Source organism: Dipodomys merriami, unplaced genomic scaffold, assembly GCF_024711535.1.
Source record: "Dipodomys merriami isolate MVZ:Mamm:240054 unplaced genomic scaffold, mDipMer1.0.p SCAF_71, whole genome shotgun sequence".
NCBI classification, from domain to species: domain Eukaryota; kingdom Metazoa; phylum Chordata; class Mammalia; order Rodentia; family Heteromyidae; genus Dipodomys; species Dipodomys merriami.
This window is the reverse complement of record NW_027206302.1, coordinates 405,592-426,496: the sequence shown is the minus strand read 5'-3', so window position 1 is coordinate 426,496 and position 20,905 is coordinate 405,592. Positions and strand designations below refer to the sequence as shown.

Below are 20,905 nucleotides of genomic sequence, written 5' to 3'. Positions count from 1 at the left end.
TTTTCTCTGCAAAACAGCATCCCCCCAGATAGTCATGTTTGGGACTACCCATGTGGAATTCAAAGAGGAAAAATAGATATCAACTTGTATGGAAAAACTATCTCACTAGTCAGTATATAAATTTTTTCTGTTCCTCTCAAAAGAAGATGTTTCTGTTAACTATTTTTTAAATTATTATTATTATTATTGTTGTTGTTGTTGTTGGTTGTGGGGCCTGAACTCTGGGCCTGGGCACTGTCCCTCAGTTCTTCAGCTAAAGGCTAGAGTTCTACCACTTGAGCCACAGCACCATTTCCAGCTTTTACTGCTTATGTAGTGCTGAGGAATTGAACCCAGGGCCTCATGCATGTGAGGCAAGTGCTCTATCACTGAGCACTTTCCCAGCCCCTCTGTTATCTATTAAAATGTGAAAAGTACGTAGTTAGATGAGACAGTGAACAATAGAAGAGATTCCATGAAAATTTCCTGGATGAAGGAGATTTTTCAGTGTGGAGTTAGATGTAAACAAGTATGTCCCATAAAAGCTCTAGAAACTATCTATAATTAATTTGTCTTGGTATAGCTACATCTTTGGTAAGATAAAGAAAGCAAAATAATAGTATAGTTTAGTTATAGGAAGTGAGTACTAGGCAGCTCGGAAATATTGGAAATAGGCTGATCCAGAAGATACCCTGCAAAGATAAAACAAAAAGGTATAGGTGTTCTCTGATGTTATCTAATCTTTCAAGTAAAGTTTACTCTTTTCTTTTGTCAACCATGTAAGAGATCTTAGCCTAGGAAATCCTATTTGGAATTAAAAACCTTAAAAACAGAATTAAGAAGTGCTTATTAGCTGGGTGCTGGTGGCTCACACCTGTAATCCTAGCTACTAAAGAGACTGAGATCTGAGGATCACAGTTCAAAGTCAAAGTCAGGCCAGGCAGGAAAGTCCTTGAGACCTTTATCTCCAATAAACCACCAGAAAAACAGAAGTAGCACTGTGGCTTAAGTGGTAGAGCGCTAGCTTTGAGCTGAAGAGCTGAGGGACAGTGCCCAGGCCCAGAGTTCAAGCCCCATGACTGACCAAAAAAAAAAACAAAGTGCTTATCATTTTATTTATGTGTCAGTCATGGGCTTGAACTGGGGACTTGAGTGTTGTTCCTCAGCACTTCTGCTCAAGGCCATCACTCTACTTCTTTTTGGGTCTGGTCATGGGGTCTGAACTCTGGGCCTGGGCGCTGTCCATCAGCTCTTCAGCTCAAGGCCAGCGCTCTACCACTTGAGCCACAGTGCCACTTCCGGCTTTTTTTTGCTTATGTGGTGCTGAGGAATCGAACCCAGGGCCTCATGCATGCAAGGCAAGCGCTCTACCACTGAGCCACCTTCTCAGCCCTCACTCTACTTCTTGAGCCATAGCACCACTTCCAATTTTCTGGTGGTAAATTAGAGAGATAAGAGCTTTATAGACTTTCTTGGCTGGGATAGCTTTCAACAACGATCCTCAGATCTCAGCCTCCCAATCCCTAGGGATTTCAGGCATGAACCACTGGTGCCTGGCTAAAGTGTTTAAGATTTTAGACACTAAGAATTTATGAAAGTATGTTTAACAGAAATAATATATAGCACACAGACTATTGCACTAGAAGAGTAAAATTATTGCTTCTTTGCTACTAAAACTACAAAATTCTTTCATCCCAATCGATGAGAACAGATGTATATATTAATTATTAGAGTAACTCTTTTTCATATTCAGAGAATCTACTAGCTATTTGAGTCAAGTGGTTATTCCCCTGAAAACTGTAATTGTTCATCTACTTTGCTTCGGTTTACTGGACTGGGTTTAATTCCTCAGTACCACCACATAATCAGAAAAATCCCGAAGTGGCACTGAGGCTCAAGTAGTAGAGCACTTGCCTTGAGCACAGAGAGGCTCAAGGACAGTGCCCTGGCCCTTAGTTCAAGCCCCAGGACCGGAAAAAACAAAAACAAAAAACAACAAAAAAAGCATTGGCTCAGATCTTAGGTTTGCTATTTAGTAATCTTTCTTTCTGTTGTTTTGATTGTACAGTGTGGATAACGACTGAACTTACCTTCTAGAGAGTTGTTCTAATGTCTAACTAAATGAACCTATCAAGAACTTGGAGTTGAACTTATAACTATTTTTCAATAAACCTGAGTGATCACTTTTCCATTCACTGTTCAGAATCTTTAAAAATTCACATATTCATATACTTTACATACCTGAGATGTTGCAGAAGAAACAGAAGGTGATGGAGATGCAGGTGGAGTAAGCAAACTGCAGGGTAAATTCAGTGTAACATAGTGCTCATGGCTGCAAATTATTCGCAGAAAATCCAACCTCAAGGATACCAGAACACTTGGATTTGGCAGTGAATAAAGCTTTGCAGATACCTTGCAAGTATTGCATAAATAAGAGAAGATATTAATTGAATATACTATTATTCTAATGCTGATATCAGAGTATAAGTAAAGAATTAATGATTAATATTCAGTGGGTAGTTTTGGGATTTGAATTTAAATAACAGTATCCTTTTCCTAGAAAAATAAAATTGGAAACTCTAAGATTTACTGTATAAATACATCTGACTAACATAAAGATGCATTTTTACATTTCCATGTTTTTTTTTGTTTTTTTTTGGTCCGGTCATGGGGCCTAAACTCTGGGCCTGGGTGCTGTCCCTCAGCTCTTCAGCTCAAGGCTACCACTCTACCACTTGAGCCACAGCGCCACTTCCGGCTTTTTTCTTTTTGCTTATGTGGTGCTGAGGAATCAAACCCAGGGCCTCAGGCATGCAAGGCAAGCACTCTACCACTGAGCTACCTTCCCAGCCATTTTTACATTTCCAGTATAGCATATTTTTATTTCTTAAAAGTGCAATGGGGGGCTGGGAAGGTGGCTTAGTGGTAGAGTGCTTGCCTTACATGCATGAAGTCCTGGGTTTGATTCCTCAGCACCACATAAGCAGAAAAAGCTGGAAGTAGCACTACGCCTCAGGTGGTAGAGCGCTAGCCTTGGGCTGAAGAGTTAAGGGACAGTGCACAGGCCCAGAGATTAGGACCCATGACTGACCAAAAAAAATTGCAATGGGAATAGTACACCACCAAAATTTTTCCTATCATTTCGGTTTTTTTTTTCTTTTTTTTTGGGTCCGGTTGTGGGGCCTGGACTCTGGGCCTGGGCACTGTCCCTCAGCTCTTCAGCTCAAGGCTAGCACGATACCACTTGAGCTACAGCACCACTTCCGGCTTTTTTCTTTTTGCTTATGTGGTGCTGAGGAATCGAACTCAGGGCCTCATGCATGCAAGGCAAGCACTCTACCACTGAGCCACCTTCCCAGCCCTCCTATCATTTCTTTGGTTTCAGTCGTGGGCCTGAACTCTGGGCCTGGGCACTGTCCCTCAGCTCTTCAGCTCAAGGCTAGTGCTCTACCACTTGAGCCACAACACCACTTCTGGCCTTTTCTGCTTATGTGGTGCTGAGGAATCGAACCCAGGGCCTCAGGCATGCAAGGCAAGCTCTCTACCACTGAGCCACCTTCCAAGCCCCCCTCCAATCATTTCTTAAAAGAAATTCTCCATCCTTTTCTATAGCATATTATATTTGCCTGTATTTATAATTGTTCATTTTTTCCCAGCTACATCATATGCTACTTGACTGAGGAGACATACTATAAACTTGATTTAAGATCTACAATGTTCTTAATGTAAACATCACTGTTTGGCAAGTATGGGATATCAATACTTCTAAAGATGAGACAGGGCATGTTTTGGTAACAATAGGCCATAAATTTGTAGAGAAAAATATATTTACAATGTATTTACATATGACTCTGAATAGTTAACTTATTAAGACAAACAATAAAGGCACCCAATAGAACAATATTTTAAATTTTTAACTATTACATTATCAAACAGAATTCTTGACCAGTTGTTTTCAAAAATGAAATCTGTAGACCAGCTGGGAAGAGTTCCTTAAGAAGTAATTCCTAAAGTACCTTGCTCAATCTCACCCCATCCTCAGACATGATTCAAGCTATTCAATAATTCTAGAATGGAACCTAGAATATTTGTATATATATTTAAAGCTCTTTAAAGGGCAATTCTGGAATAATTTTACTATATACTACTCAAGTATTCCAGGAGAGCCAATAACTAATGTTTTCCAACAGTAAGACTTATTCATCAGTGAATAAAAAAGTAAAACAAAATCAGCTGCTTGTGGAAAAGATCTAGAATGCTTCTACTTTAGTAAAGGCAAGAAAATGAATGACATATTGGACTTCAGTAAACATCTGACCATTATTTCGAACTGTAATATCTGTGTTACATTAGGAGAAATATACAACAAAAGGCAGTTAAACGACCCAAGATACACAAAATTCAGTGACCTATTCATTTAGGTGCCACATTTGCATGGGACCTTGAGGCTGCTTTATATTACTACTATGACTTTCTGCTCCAGAATGGAAATGAAAGAGTCATGAGTTTGATACTATTACCTCAAGAAGACCTGGTTATATTGGTATCAGCTTGCCATAGTCCTGTGTCCAGACACAACAAATGAAATGAAGTTTTTTTTTTTTTGTTTTTTTTTTGGGTGCGGTCGTAGGGCCTGAACTCTGGGCCTGGGCGCTGTCCCTCAGCTCTTCAGCTCAAGGCTAGTGCTCTATCACTTGAGCCACAGCGCCACTTCTGGCTTTTTTTCATTTTGCTTATGTGGTGCTGAGGAATCGAACCCAGGGCCTCAGGCATGCAAGGCAAGCTCTCTACCACTGAGCTACCTCCCCAGCCCCTGAAATGAATTTTTTTTGTCTTACTAATATCAATACACCATCTTGTGCTAATTTCTTGTGTGAGCATGAGTATATGAATGTGCTCTTAAAAGCTCTAGCCCTGAAAAATGTTAACCTGGATTTTAAATTATTTGAGTACAGTTACTAATTATGTATTACCTGTTTATAGTAGGACTTTATAAGGTTAAAGACAAATCCTCTGTCCATAACAGACAACAAATCATTAAGAAAGAATGCAAGGCTTGTATTGAGTCTCTCAACCATTTCTGTGTCCTAGGAGATAATATAAAACAAAATTAAAATGATAGTTTAATTTCAGCTCAAAAGGAGAAGTAAGAAAAAGAGTTACCAATACCTTCTGAAATCGTGAGACTACATCACTGGCAATTGTGCTAACAAGAGCAGCAATGTCATCCATGAAACGTTCTGGAAAACGACTTTTCCTTGGAGCATCAAGTTTATCATTAAAGTATAAATGGTGCACCATGCTCTTTACCTGAATAAAGATATAAACCATTAATTTTTCCTTTTTTTTTTGAGACAGTCTTGACTTCATACGTTACCTTAGAAACCCATAATATATATATACATATATATATATATAAACACACATATATCTATGTATATACATATATTTATTTATTTAATGGGGGATACTTGAGGCTCAACTCCAGGCTTCTTGCTAGCTAGGCAGGTGTGCTAATACTTGGGTCATATCTCAAAAGTTTTTTTTTTTTTTTTTTTTTGCCAGTCCTGGGGCTTGAACTCTGGGCCTGGGCATCTTTTTGCTCAGAGCTAGCACTCTACTACTTGAGCTACAGTGCCACTTCCAGCTTTTTCTGGTAGTTACCTGGAAATGAGAGTCTCACTGCCTTTCCTGCCCTGTTGGCTTTGAGCCTTAATCATCAGATCTCAGCTTCCCAAGTAGCTAGGATTACAGACATGAACCACCAGAGCTCAGCTCAAAATCTTTTTGCGTTAGTTTTAGGATAGTGTCTCAAGTTAATGCCTTGGATGGTCTGGCTCATAATCTTGCTACTTATGCATCCCATACAACTGGGATGACAAGCATGTTCTACCACTTCCAGATAGCGTTTTGGTAAGTTTTTTGGGGGCGGGGGAGGGGAGGGGACAGAGCTGGCCTCAAACTGTAATCCTCTCAATCTATACTTCCGGAATAGCTGAGATTACAAGTGTGAGTTACTGTGCCTGGCTCCTTAAAATATTTTGTAGTAGAATATGAAACACAGCAAAACTCTATTATCACTTAGAACCCTCCTGTCTTTAGCCTTCCAAATAGCTGAGATTATATGTATAAGCCAACACATTTTTAATTAAAATCCATAGAGCAGCCAGGCACAGGTGTATAACCTGTAATCCTAGTTACTTGAGAGGCTGAGATCTGAGGATCTCAATTCAAAGCTACTAGGGTCAGGAAAATCTGTGAGATTCTTTTTTTTTTTTTTCCTCAACCTTCTTTTTTTTTAAAATTTTATTTTATTTTATTTGTGAGCATACTGTACAGAGGAGTTACAATTACATGGGCAGGATAATGCATAATTTCTTACCAAGCATTGTAGCCTCCTCCTTTGTTTACCCTTCACATCCCTTCCCAGCCTCCTCCCTCCCCCCCTCTGTGAGATTCTTATCTCCAATTAACCACCAGAAAACTGAAAGTGGCACTGAGGTTCAAAGTGGTAGAACACTAGCTTTGAGCAGAAATCAGGCCCTGATTTCAAGCCCCATGACCAGAAAAAAAAAAGTCATAGAGCATTTAATACCTTGAATTTTTAATAAAATATTGTTTGTAGAAGATATAATGGAAATGAACAGTTTCTTATGTTATATGAGAAAAGAAATAAATTGATTTATATCCATATATGTATAAAAATAAACATTCTTTTTAAATGAATAAAACAACTCCTTGATGACGGCATACATCTATTACTTATGTATTAAAATAAATGAAAACACTTAACAAGCAATTAAATAGAGGCAGGAAATATAAGACAGGAAATATAAGACATTTTAGGCCAATGCAAAGAAATCTAACAACTCCTTATCGGTACAGGAATAAAACAGTTTAATAAGCTAGGCACAGTGGTACATATCTATTATCCCAGAATTCCAGAGGGGCAGACAGGATATTGTAGCTAAGTCTTAAGCTGCAATTTTTTTTCAAATTCTTTATTGTGATTAAGTGATTACATAATTTCCCAAATTTCACAGTATTGTGGGATAGTGATACTTAGTTAAAGTCACAGACATTCTAACTTTCATGGAGCAAATTGTCTATTGTGGTCTATAACATTTATGAATTCTATGAGCTTTGCAATACAGTTATTTCTTCCACTTTGGGTGATATGTACATCTGTTTTGTTTTGCATAGCATCAGCTGTTCCCTCTTTCCCATTTGTTCCCTCCCTCCCATCACTGCCACTGAGTTGCTTAGTTCATTTTAATCAATGTCCAGTGCATTAAGCTGCAATTTTTAAATTTATAATTAGGACTTCTAAACATACGTGTGAAACTCAAAATAAAAACAACACCAACAGCCAAAACTGTAACTTCACCTTACAATAAAAGCATATGAATTACAAATGTGCTATTTACATTTTAGGAAAAAAAGAGCTTTCTGTCATTTCTATATTGCCACTGGCTTACTTTTTCTTTTTCTTTTTCTTTTTTTGGCCAGGTTTGGGGCTTGAACTCAGGGCCTGGGCACTGTCCCTGAGCTTCTTTTGCTCAAGGCCAGCACTCTACCACTTGAGCCCCAGTACCACTTCTGGACTTTTCTGTTTATGTGGTACTGAGGAATGGAAACCAGGGCTTGATGAATGCTAGGCAAGCACTCTACCACTAAGCCATATTCCCAGCCCTCTTTTTTTTTTTTTTGTCGGTCATGGGGCTTGAACTCTGGGCCTGGGTGCTTATTCCTCAGCTCTTCAGCTCAAGGCTAGCACTCTACCACTTGAGCCACAGCACTACTTCCAATTTTCTGGTGGTTTACTGGAGATAAAGAGTCTCATGGACTTCCCTGCCTGGGCTGGCTTTGAACTGTGATCCTCAGATCTCAGCCTCCTAAGTAGCTAAGATAATAGGTGTGAGCTTGGCTGGCTTACTTTTTTTATACAGAAGAATTTTTTTTAACAAGGTGCTGGTGGTTCACACCTGTAATTCTTGCTACTCAGGAGGCTGAGATCTGAGGATTGAGGTTCAAAGCAAAGTCCACAAGGCTCTTTCCAATTTCCAATTAATCACAGAAAAACCTGGAAGTGCTATGGCTTAAGTGGTAGAGCACTAGCCTTGATCAAAAGGGGCCCAGGGTGGCATATTCTCAAACTTACCTTTATCTCCTACTCTGCCTCCCTCTTTTCTTTGTGTATCTCTCTCTCTCTCTGTTTTGTTTTTTACTTAGTTTTTACATACTACTTCATTAGAAAAATTTTTTTTCTTGATTTCAACTATCGAGAGCTAAGGAGAGAATTAAAGAGACAGGTCTTTAGTGCCAGAATCCCAGATTCTGCTACTACCCACTGTGTATACTACTAAGTATACACTACCTGCTGTGTATATTACCAAGCCTGTGACTTGGTTAATAGTCTAGAATATTCTTGCTATGCACTTACTGCCTTTTTTCATGCAAATGTGTACATATATGATGTTTTTATGCACATGTGCATGTATATATGTATACATGTTCCTATGTAAAACAGATTAGTTCATTCATTGCTTTTAAATAGAATTTGCTGAATTAAGCAAAAAAACTATTTTTGTTTTTTTGATTGGCTAGAACTGACATTTCCCTATCAGCTTTCTATCCATAATAACAGCAATATTTATATTGCTTTTTAAAAAATATTGTTATTATAAAGATGATGTACAGAAGGGTTATAGTTATATAAGTCAGGTAAAGAGTACAGTTCTTTTTGGACAATGTCACCCCTTACAAAGCTTTTTTAAATATTTGCAATGCAATCTACAGTATTGCCTTTGTTCATTTGCATGTTTAGATTAGGAAAGACTGAGTCATAAGTTCTCTTGTGAAAAACAATTTAACCTCTGCAACTATCTCATGGGTGAGGTAGATTAATATGAACATCACAATTTACAATTCCACCTAAACTGTGTTAAGTGTTACATGTAATTTTGTCATGGAGGTACACATAAAATTATAAAATATGCAACAGAAAAAATATTTCTAGAATAAAGATGACTAACCTAAAATAGTTTACCAAATAAAAAAGTATTAAAGATATGTTTAGTTTGCTTACCATTAACTCAAAGAAGAACCAGGCTTGTTGCAAAGCTGATTCCCGAACACTGCCACTGCAAACAACCCACTGCAAAGCCAGCTCCTCATGAAACAGCTATCCAGAAATAAATTCAAAGTTACTGCAAGTCAAATCTGTTGGCAACACAAACCAAGTAATAATAATGGAAAGTACAAATGAAGATACAATGAAAATAAGGCATGTGAACTATTCAATGATGCAGTGAAGACACCCATTAACGAAACGACTTATGCATGTAAGACACTGGTATGTTGAAGAGCTGAAAAAATTACATGTTATCTAAAGGTAAAATGTAATTTTAAAAGTACAGGTAGAAGTAGCTTCCTAAATTATACCTACAAACAGAAATTAGACCAAAAACTCACAAGTACAAATAAGATCTTGTTTGTACTTTAAATACATATTTTAACAGACACAAATACACTCATGAACTTTGTTGGTACAATTTAGGAAACACCTTTACAAATGTAAACTTTGCTATAAGCCAAGTTTGATTTTCAAACTTTCAAATATTTAAAATCTTTTTAAAAAATAGCAATAAATTCTTGCCTTAATAATGGTTATGTATACAAAGCATTTGCAAAGTAGTGCATATTAATATGAAAAAGGACTAACAAAACTGTGCATAAGGGAAGCAAATCAACATATCTTACTAAGAGTGATAATTTTTCTAACTCATCTTCCTTTCCCTGGAGATTTAAAACACAAAACAAGAAGCAGTTACAGAAACATAATTAAGAGTTGATACTAAAATTTGATGATCAAATTTGATTTATTAAGCTCTACAGTCAACCCCACAGCTACAAACACTATCTTCAGGTTAAAAGGCCTACACTGGAAAGGTATACCCAAAAAACACCAAATAAGCAGTGTTTGCTTACGTGTGTTTCAAAACACAATGTATTTTAAAATCTCATATTGGTTATGAAAAAAGCCTTATATCTGTTTAATTGTTGGAATTATTTTCTTCTTATATGAATTGTCTTAACATGAATCTACCTTTTTAGTTGGTAAGCGTCCCGTTAATGTTTGTAAGAAACTTGACGTCTCTGTGTGCGAAGACATACGATTACAACTTCGATCCATAGCCTATGGAGTGAAGATGAATGAAATGACGAGATAACATTAACATAGCTGTGGATGACTTTGCAGCTCCAGGATTATGTACAAATTTAAAAGTTTTACTGTGGTTTCAACAACCATCTATTTTACTGCTCATCTCATTTACACTATTTCAAGCTGCTTTAATACCAGTGACTTAGAAATCAAATGGCTTCTATGTATTTTTAGTCTTTAAGAAGATAAGTATTTCAATGATTGTAATATTTAAGAGTGCTGCAAAGAATGAAACTTTTATCTATGTGTTCCACATGCATGCGTATAACTAGTAAGAACATTCAAATTTAAAAACATACTTCTCAACTGATACCTGACCAAAAAGGAAACAAAAAAAATTTATATTCAAAAAAGAAGGTAAAAAGATTAGAATGACATCTTTTACTTTTTTACTATTACCAAAAACTATCATTCAAGTTTGTTATATAATATATACTATATCAAATGTAAATCATTTATAATAGTAAACAGAGAATTAAAATTTTCTTTAAGAACAAGAGAATTTTCCTTCAGAGTCAATACACAGGTGAGAAGCATATTTAAGTCATCATGCAATATCAGCTACCAAGCAACTAGTCTTCAATAAACAAAACCCAACTCAAGTTTTATAATTTCATACTTTGCAACACAGTACAAATAAAAGTGGATTTTGCTTCTGGCATTTAATCTTACATACAATTTGTATTTAATTTCAACTTACTAATTATTTTTCTATTCAATGATTATGAAGAGAACAAAAAGATAAGATAGCAAAAGATAAATAAAAATGATATAATAACTACACATTAAAGCAAAAAACAAAATGGAAAAATGTTGCTTTTATTCCACATAAAAATTTTAAATCCTACTAAAGATGTGCAAGCCCTAAAGTAGAAACTGTTACAAAAGGCATCAAATGCATAAGCAGCAGGCATTGAAATACTGGTAAGGTGTTTAAGAAGGGAGGAAAAAAAGGAAGTGGGAGAAAACAGGAAAGGAGAGTGTTACTGGTGAACTGGTCTCATTCATGCATAGTAGTTGGAAAATGTGCTAAGTAAACAAAAATATACACTTTTTAATGATTAAAAAAAGCAAGCCACTGAAATCATAGTATGTACTAAAAATTAATGTTCTAAAGGGAAACATCAGCAGCCAACAAAGAAACCTCTAATTATAAACACCACCTGTGTTGATTCTGCACTTGGACTGGGGTTGGATCCCCATGGGGCAGCTTTTGGACCACCAGTGTTAACCCAGGAATTGGAGCGATCTAAACCCTAAGCATATAATAGAAAGCAGTTGGAAAGGAAAGAAATATTACATGTTGCATGCTATAAATTATTCTTAAAGAAACCCAGACCTTCTAATGCAAACACGTTTTTAATTAGTACTGTTAAAGCAACCAAAAATTTTAGGTACCTATGAAATATTAGTTCACCCAAATCATCTTATGATACATAATAATTTATAAAAATAACCAAGAACATTAAGTTGAGCATTTAAAGATAATTTCTCTATTTGTAAAAAGATCACCTTGAAGCACCAACAGCTAAAGTTCTTACATCATCATCCTTCCAAGTGCTAATTAACAGTCTAAATCAGTAATTCTGATAATTTTTTTTAATTGAACTGGGATTTAAAAGAAAAGAGTGGAGGAAGTGGCGCTGTAGCTCAAGTGGTAGAGCGCTCGCCTTGAGCTGAAGAGCTGAAGGACAGCGCCCAGGCCCAGAGTTCAAGCCCCACGACCGACAAAAAAAAAAAAAAAAGAGTGGAAGAAATATATTCAGTTTTTTGTTGGAAACAAAAATTTCATTTCATCTTTCATCAGCTGAAAACTATACAGTGAGCTGGGCGCCGGTGGCTCACACTGTAATCCTAGCTACTCAGGAGGCTGAGATCTGAGGACCACGGTTCAAAGCCAACCCGGGCATGAAAGTCCATGAGACTCTTATCTCCAATAAAAACCACTACAATACCAGAAGTGGCGCTGTGGCTCAAGGGTAGAGCACTCGTCTTGAGCTGAAGAGCACAGGGACAGCACCTAGGCCCAGAGTTCAAGACCACGACCGACCAAAAAAAAAAAAAAAAAAAAATAAGAAGAAAAGAAAAAGAAAACTATACAGTGGTACTTGATAATTCTATACCTCCTGCCTAATAAGAACAGTGGAAATGAAGTTGTATTTCTTTTTATTGGACTTGTAATAAGTACAATGGAGTGCTATATATAAATATACATACATATGAAACAAGGAAAACACTATGCAGGGGGCTGTGTATTAAAACTATCTTCATTAACTTCATGAAATTAGTTTCTTTAATATACTATGAATGTGTTTGACTAGCTGTGAATTATTTCTTCTTCTAAAAGGAGTTACTGTGATTCCTTGTGAAGGGATCTAGAGATTTACTTCTATTTCCTACACCTAAGAGATTGCCAGTATCACATAAGAAGGTTTACAAGCCAGTTGCTAGCATCTCATGCCTATAATCCTAGCTACTCAGGAGGCTGAGATCTGAGAATCATGGTTCCAAGCTAGCCTGGGCAGGAAAAGTTTTTGAGACTTTTTTTCCCCCCCAGTTTTTGAGACTTTTATCTCCAATTAACCACCAAAAAAACCAAAAGTGGAACTGTGGCTCAAGTGGTAGAGTGTTAGCCTTGAGCAAAAAGTTCAGGGCCAGTGCCTAGGCACTGTGTTCAAGCCTCAGATCTGGTGGGCGCGTGCGCACATGCACACACACACACACATACACAAATTAATGGACGTATTAAAAGATAGAAAATTTTTAGAAAAAAAAACAAGGAGATTAGAAGTCCTCAGGGAAAGGGGGAATAGAAAGAACTGATTACAAATTGAAATAAGATGCTCTTTGGGACAGTGGCCTTCTAAGTTAAGTCTTAAAGAAACTGAGGGAAGCCGGGCGCTGGTGGCTCACGCCTGTAATCCTAGCTACTCAGGAGGCTGAGATCTGAGGATCGCGGTTCAAAGCCAGCCTGGGCAGGAGAGACCGTGAGACTCCTATCTCCAATAAACCACCAGAAAACCGGAAGTGGTGCTGTAGCTCAAGTGGTAGAGCGCTCGCCTTGAGCTGAAGAGCTGAGGGACAGCGCCCAGGCCCAGAGTTCAAGCCCCATGACCGACAAAAAAAAAAAAAAAAAAAAAAAAAGAAACTGAGGGAATAAGAATCTAATTTAATTTCTCTGTGTCCCGCCACCCCCCCCCCCCCGCCCCGCTACACATACACCTTTGGTGCCTGTAATGGGGATTGAACTCAGTGCCAAGGCACTGATTTTTTGATTTTTTTTTTTTCTGGTCCTGGGCCTTGAATGCTGAGCCTGGGCACTATCCCTATGCTCCTTTTGCTCAAGGCTAGCACTCTACTACTTGAGCTACAGCACTACTTGTGGCTTTTTTCTGTGATTAATTGGAGCTAGAGTCTCATGGACTTTCCTGCCCAAGCTGGTTTTCAACCATGATCCTCAGATCTCAGCTTCCTGATTGATAGCTAGGATTACAGTTGTGAGCCACCAGTACCTGGCTTGTGTTTCATTTTCATTTTATTATTTTGTTGGTTATGGGGCTTGAACTCTGGGCCTGGGCACTGTACCTGAGCTCTTCAGCATAAGGCTAACGCTCTACCGCTTGAGCCACAGCGCCACTTCCGGTTTTCTGGTGGTTTATTGGAGATAAGAGTCTCATGGATTTTCCTGCCAGGCTGGCTTTGAACTGTGATCCTCAGATCCTCCTTAGTAGCTAGGATTACAGGCTTGAGCCACTGGCTCCTGGCAGCATGATTCATTTTTTATTTTATTTTTTTTGTTGGTCATGAGGCCTGAACTCTGGGCCTGGGCGCTGTCCTTCAGCTCTTCAGCTCAAGGCTAGTGCTCTACCACTTGAGCCACAGCACCACTTTCAGCTTTTTCTGCTTATGTGGTGCTGAGGAATTGAACCCAGGGCCTCATGCATTCAAGGCAAGCACTCTACCACTGAGCCACCTTCCCAGCCCCTGCATGTTTCATTTTTAAAGCAACATTCTGGCTATTGTGTTGTGAAGCGTGAGCAGACAAACTGCAGAAAAACCATCTTAAGGCTAATTACATTGATTCAGGGGGAGACACTGGCAACTCAGACCAAGGTGGTAGTTGTAGAGATGGGAAGAAGTGGCTATTGCCACATCAAGGTCCTGGGTTCAATCAACAGCATAGAAAGAAAGAGAAAAATAACATAGCTACATTTTTAACAAATATGCAATTTGGACAAAAAGAATTTAGAATAGCTGCCAAATTTTGGAATTGTTGAGAGAATTGTATTGAGAAAGTAATTTGGGGAGTAATTAGTATAACCTTTATAATGGTATTTAATAAGCTATTAAACTTATATAGGAGAAGAAAAATAAGTACAAAAATTGGTGACATTTCCAGATTAAGAGATCAGATAAAGAAGATAAAGGAAAATGAAGAGATATAACCAATAAACTAAGAGGAAAGTCAAGACCCCTTTAAGCTAAGTAAACAGAAAATTCATGTCACAAGATACTAGCAGTTAAAATAAGGTGAGTATTGACAATAAACCTTTGGATTTAGAAACATGCAAAACACTAATAGCATTAGCAAGTGCATTTTGTGTGGAAGATAATAGAAATATTTAAGTTAAGACAATGAGAGTGCACAAACTTTTAAGGAACTCTCCCATAAAAGGTAGCAAGAGAAATGGCAAAGCCAGTAGCAGCAGAAATACTAGAGAGAAATTTACTTTAAGGAGAAGAAATTACAAGCTTCTATGTGAGTGGAAATGATTCAATACACAGGAAGAAACTGATTATGAAGGACAGAGATGAAAGAACTCTCTGGGTGAAAATCTTGAGTCAATAAGACAGGAAAAGAGTTTTTTATAAAGTCAAAAGTAGTGGATTTAGGCTGGGAAGGTGGCTCAGTGGTACAGCACTTGCCTTGCATGCCTGACGCCCTGGGTTTGATTCCTCAGCACCACATAAGCAAAAAGAAAAAAGCCGGAAGTGGAGCTGTGGCTCAAGTGTAGAGCGCTAGCCTTGAGCTGAAGATTTGAGGGACATTGTCCAGGCCCAGAGTTCAGGCCCCACGACTGGACACCCTCCCCCCAAAAGTAGTGGATTTAGAAAAATGGATAGTTTATCTATAGCTATATTAAGTACTAGGGAGGTGGATATGATGGTGAAGTCTACAGAAGTATAAATATTATACATCTTAATATTTTAGGAATTATAATTCAATATGGAAGTAGCTTTTTTTTTTTGGGTCTGGTCGTGGGGCCTGAACTCTGGGCCTGGGCGCTGTCCCTCAGCTCTTCAGCTCAAGGCTAGCTCTCTACCACTTGAGCCACAGCACCACTTCTGGCTTTTTTCTTTTTGCTTATGTGGTGCTGAGGAATCAAACCCAGGGCCTCAGGCCTGCAAGGCAAGCGCTCTACCACTGAGCCACCTTCCCAGCCACTGGAAGTAGCTTTTTATTGAAAGTTTTTCAATAAAAATTGTTTTTCATAAAACAATTTAAATGATGCTTTATTGGAGCCTGTGTTGGGGCATATGCCTATAATCCTAACACTCAGGAAGAAGAGGTAGGAGGATCAAGTTCAAGGCCAGTATTCAATACATAACCAGTTGAGTACAACCTGGGCTACTTATCAAGACTCTGTCTCAAAAAAAACGAAACAAAATAAAAATTAACTGAACAAGGCTGGGTTAGCATAAGACAAGTTCTCATTTTGTGATGGTTTTCTTCAAAATTAGGCTATATGTGTTACTACACACCTATAATCCCAGCTACTTGGGAGACAAGCAGGAAAATACTGGTTTGAGTACAGGTCAGTCTAAAGCTTGAAGACTCCTATCTCAAACCCAAACCTGGCATGTTGGTACCAGGTTGTGGTCCCAGGTACTTGGGAGTTAGAGGCAGGAAAATTATAGTCCAAGGTTAGCCAAGGGTCAAAGAACCATATGTGAAAAACTAATAGCAACTGGGTCTGAGGTGTGCTTCTAGTGGTAGAGCTCTTGCCTAACAAGAAGGAATGCCTATTTTCAATTAATATTAGATTAGAAAAAATTTGTTCACTTTTTTTTTTTTTTGCCAGTCTTGAGGTTTGAACTAAGGGTGGGGGCACTGTCCCTGAGCTTCTTTTGCTCAAGGCTCAACCATTTGAGCCACAGAGACACTTCCGGCTTTTTCTGCTTATGTGGTACTGAGGAATCGAACCCAGGGCTTCATGCATGCAAGGCAAGTACTCAACCACTAAGCCACCTTCCCAGCCCCAAATTGTTCACTTTATATATGTAAAAATCATTACTGTCTCATTTAATGGCTTTTTCTCTTCTTTTCTTTTTTTGGTGATGGTCCTCAGTCTTGAACTCAGGGCCTAGGTACTGTCACTAAACTTTTTTTGCTCAAGGCTGTCATGAGCCATAGATTCACTTTCAGCCTTTTTATGTGTGATTAATTAGAGATAAGTCTCTTGGCTTTTCCTGCCCAAGCTGGCTTCAAATGGTGATTCTCAGATCTCAGCCTTCCAAATAGCTAGGATTATAGGTGTGAGCCACCAGCGCTCAGCTGGAATTTTCTCTTTTACATTTTCATATTGCTTGGTTACTCTGCAGTAATCTACATACCTCTCCACACACATCATTCATAAAAATAGCATGTTTAAATTATATTAACATCTACATAAATTTTAAGTTACTAAAATGTCTATAAATTTATTATTTAAATTTATAAAGCTGCAAAGGCATATTACTTAAGATAATTAAAAACTTTTATGAATATTAGAATGAGTTAACATACATTAATATAGATTACAGGATTCCAAATATAAAATTTCTGTACCTATATGCTATATATTATATATAACACATACATTCACACACATACTGTAAGAGTAGTTGTGATATTTTGATCACTATCACTTAAAGAAACAGAGGACTTTACTACAGTTCACATAAACATGAATTCTAGAACATGTTTATAATTCTTCCCTATATCTGAATAAACAGAGTAAAAGTCCCCACAATATAACCCCTGCTTTCACTGTATTTGATGTTGTTATAATTTGTGGAGGGGAAGGAAAAAAACAAATCATTTAAATAGGGATACAGGTGGACCCATTGCAACAATGAGACATACAAGTCACTATGTCGAAAACGAACTTTACAACTTTGGTGGCGGGGGGGGGGGAGATTTGGGGGGGATGGGGGAAGGATGGGATGGGAAGGGGAAACAAAGGAGGAGGCTACAATGCTTGATAAGAAATGTACTCAATATCTTGCCCATGTAATTGTAACCCCTCTGTACAGTATTTTCACAATAATAAAAAAATGGCTATTGTTCTATACAAATCATAGCATTTTCTTTTCCAATAACAAAATTTAAGTTTAGTCTGATCAAAACACAACCTAATATGATATTTCTTGGCCTCACTCATACTGTGGTTTTGCCCATTTTTCTTAAACTCTGGAATTATTTTTGTACTTTACATGTAGAAAGGAATGATTATTTTTCTATAGGTTTTTTGGTGTGGTAACAATTATTAAAGTACAGCTGAGTCTTATGGTAGGTAGTCTTTTTCTCATCTGAGATAAATCATTAAATTAGTCTTATTTTTCTAATCTTAGTGAACTGCAAAGTTTCTTATGAAATATAACTCTATTACCAATCAAAGCTGTTCTAGATACTTTTTAAGGAAGGGGTGATCATATTTTAAGTCAATGATGATGACCTATATTTTATTTACTTAGGTCCCACTTATTCTACAGAAAGTTAATCTGGTCATTTTTCACATGGCCTATCAGCTAGTAATATGTTACTAGCTTTCCTGGACAAATTTTAGAACTTGAGAGGTATTTTTCATAGAGTGCACAAACCAGTTTATAATAGCACGCTATATAATTAATATAAACATGCAATATTTAATGCTGATAAAATAGGAATTTACAATTTCTTGTTTATTCCTAACTTAGACATATATATATATATATGTATGTATGTATGTATGTATAATTCTTGTTTATTCTCACTCATCTATGACTCAAAGTTAAGAACAAATTGGAATTAGGCATTTCACATTTGTTCATAAACTTAAAATCATCCCTTCATTTACCTTGCTGCCAATGATTGACCGAACTTCATCATCAGGTGATGTAGGTGTCCCAGATATGTCTGGATTACTATTACTAAGGCTACGAGAACGACTTAGATTAAGGCTTGCAGGTCTCACAGCAGATCTAGCCATTGTAGCATAATGCACTGATCCTCCCAGACCTCCAGGACCTAAAAATGCATAAAACAATTGCACATAAGTAAACAAAAGAAAATTAACTAGGGTAAAAAACTCTGCCACTTCATAACATTTCATAAAGACTATGATTTCTTTTTGTTTCTAAATGAAATCTACTGAGTTAAAAAAAAATCACCAAGAGTAAAAACACTTAAGGCCTAATGAGGGCTACACAAAAATATTCTACTTTATATCAGCTGACAAAAATCATGAACTAGCCAGGTGCTGGTGGCTCCTGCCTATAATCTTACTTAGGAAGCTGAGATCTGAGGATTCCACGTCAAAGCCAGCCTGGGCAGAAAAGTCTGTGAGATTCTTATCTCCAGTTAATCACCAGAAAACTGGACGTGGCACTGTGGCTCAAAGTGGGAGAATGCTAAAATAGTCTGGAGTGCAAAAGTTCAGGGACAGCACCCAGACCCTGAGTTCAAGCCCCACAACTGACCAAACATAAATAAATAAATAAAAATAATGAACTATAAATAAAATAACTACCATCAAATGTTTATTTTATGCACAATAAAAACTACTATGAAACAAACAAATACTATCTTCACTCAGATATAGTTGAATCTCAAATCCAAAATGTTTTAGCTGATGTCTCATTTTTTTCCACCTGACACTGTTCTATCCCTTGATAGTAGTCACTAGAGAGAGAGCCAATTTATCCCAACACTTCTTAACTGGGACTTTACCAATAACAAAATGCAATCTTGATTATATACATAAAAAGATAATTCTACAATTCCAGATTATATAAAAAAGCAAAGAATTTCTTTTTGTCTGACCTACATTGAGTCTTACATCATCTTTCAATACTGAGCATTAAAACTGCCACAGCTGCAAAAGGGCACGTACTTAGTAATGAATGATGACATGCACACAAACATGCCAACAAGTTGAACAGTGTGTATACCATAATCATTAACTAACTGAACAATTGCATGCTTTTTCAAAGTAAGACATTCAAACAAACAAGTTAACACTACTATTACCAGTGTCACACAAAGACTTGGGGCTCAAAACTCTGAAATGTTATGCTATTTTACTGACTGTAAAGAGAATCTTTCTAGACAACAATTTTTCTTTTTTTTTTGCTGGTTGTGGGGCCTGAACTCTGGGACTAGGCGCTGTCCCTCAGCTCTTCAGCTCAATGCGAGCGCTCTACTACTTGAGCCATAGCGCCACTTCTGGCACTTTCTGCTTATGTGGTGCTAAGGAACCAAACCCAGGGCCTCATGCATGCGAGGCAAGCACTCTACCACTGAGCCACCTTCCCAGCCCCAATTTTTCATTATTGCATGTTTCACAGTTTTATCAAGAACTACTGGTCTACCATATTTCTTCTTTGATACCCACAACATTCTGAATGATAAACATATTATTCTATTTATCCTAATAAGGAATGATAAATTTCTTCAGATATAGGAATCAATTAACTAATCAATTAATGGAGGCTTGGACTTGGGGTCTTGTATACTTGCTTGGTTTTTTTTGTTCAAAGTTAGCATTCTACCATGCCTCCACTTACCAGTAGTTATTTTCAAGGTTTATTTCCAAGAATTAATTTGTGAACTTCAAATTAAAGGAAGCTGTATAAATAATGTATAAAAACATAAGTAATCACTTTAACATTAGCATCTAACATAGTAAATATTATATAAGAGATATTTAATAAATGTTTATTATTGAACGATGCATCACATTGTAGACTATAAGCTTAACTCAACATTGTCAGCAACATTTATGAAAGTTTCACAGCAAAAAGAATAAAATACCTGGTGATGGTGAATTAGGGTAAGTATTTGGCAGGCGAAAAACATAATAGATATAAGATGCAAGAAGGCTGTTTCTGCCATGCTGGTCATGATTTCCTTCCAAGTTTTTGTGAAGTCGATTTATAATTGATGCCATGGCTTCAAAAGAAGCTTGACCTAGGTTAACTTTCAGAAAAGAAGAAAATATTTTGGCTTTTAACATTTTTAGTTTCTTTTTTTTTTATTTTATTGTGAAAATACCGTACAGAGGGGTTACACTTACATGGGCAAGATAACGATTACATTTCTTATCAAGCATTGTAGCCTCCTTCTTTGTTTCCCCTTCCTATCCATTCCCATCCTCCCCCCCCCCAACATTTTTAGTTTCTAAGTTCTACAAAGATCAGTGTTTTTGTCACTTCTATATAAGTACCTATATAAAGTATAAAGAGATAGTATTTTATGCTAATTTCAAAGTTTTGAATTATTTGAACCAAATATACTCTTGTAAAGGAGAAAAAAACTCATTTTACTAATTTAACATGAAAATGATACAGGTTGGATCACTCAAAAAACAAAATATAACCAAACAGATATAAATTATTTTATAAAATAATCATCTTTAGAAACAACTAATTTTATAGATGACTGATAAATCTACATATGCA

At 37.1% G+C, this 20,905-nt stretch overlaps 1 protein-coding gene across 17 annotated transcripts in view; it reads right to left on the bottom strand.

Annotated features, from left to right (window-relative positions):
- Positions 1 to 20,905, bottom strand: part of Dock7 (dedicator of cytokinesis 7) — a 205,216-nt gene that overhangs the window by 84,974 nt on the left and 99,337 nt on the right. For 7 of the 17 annotated variants that reach the window (XR_011368959.1, XR_011368960.1, XR_011368961.1 and 4 more), the window contains 9 exons: positions 20,259 to 20,423; positions 18,304 to 18,473; positions 11,368 to 11,460; positions 10,088 to 10,177; positions 9,742 to 9,777; positions 9,068 to 9,163; positions 5,149 to 5,289; positions 4,953 to 5,066; positions 2,221 to 2,391 (listed from right to left, as the gene is read on the bottom strand). Coding sequence is in view for 6 of the 17 variants with exons in the window: in XM_070008950.1 (XP_069865051.1) it covers positions 2,221 to 2,391; positions 4,953 to 5,066; positions 5,149 to 5,289; positions 9,068 to 9,163; positions 9,742 to 9,777; positions 10,088 to 10,177; positions 11,368 to 11,460; positions 18,304 to 18,473; positions 20,259 to 20,423 (1,076 nt within the window). In the remaining 11 variants the exon portion in view is untranslated. The remainder of the gene's footprint in view (positions 1 to 2,220; positions 2,392 to 4,952; positions 5,067 to 5,148; positions 5,290 to 9,067; positions 9,164 to 9,741; positions 9,778 to 10,087; positions 10,178 to 11,367; positions 11,461 to 18,303; positions 18,474 to 20,258; positions 20,424 to 20,905) is intronic. The other 10 variants (XR_011368966.1, XR_011368967.1, XR_011368968.1 and 7 more) reach the window with 4 other exon arrangements.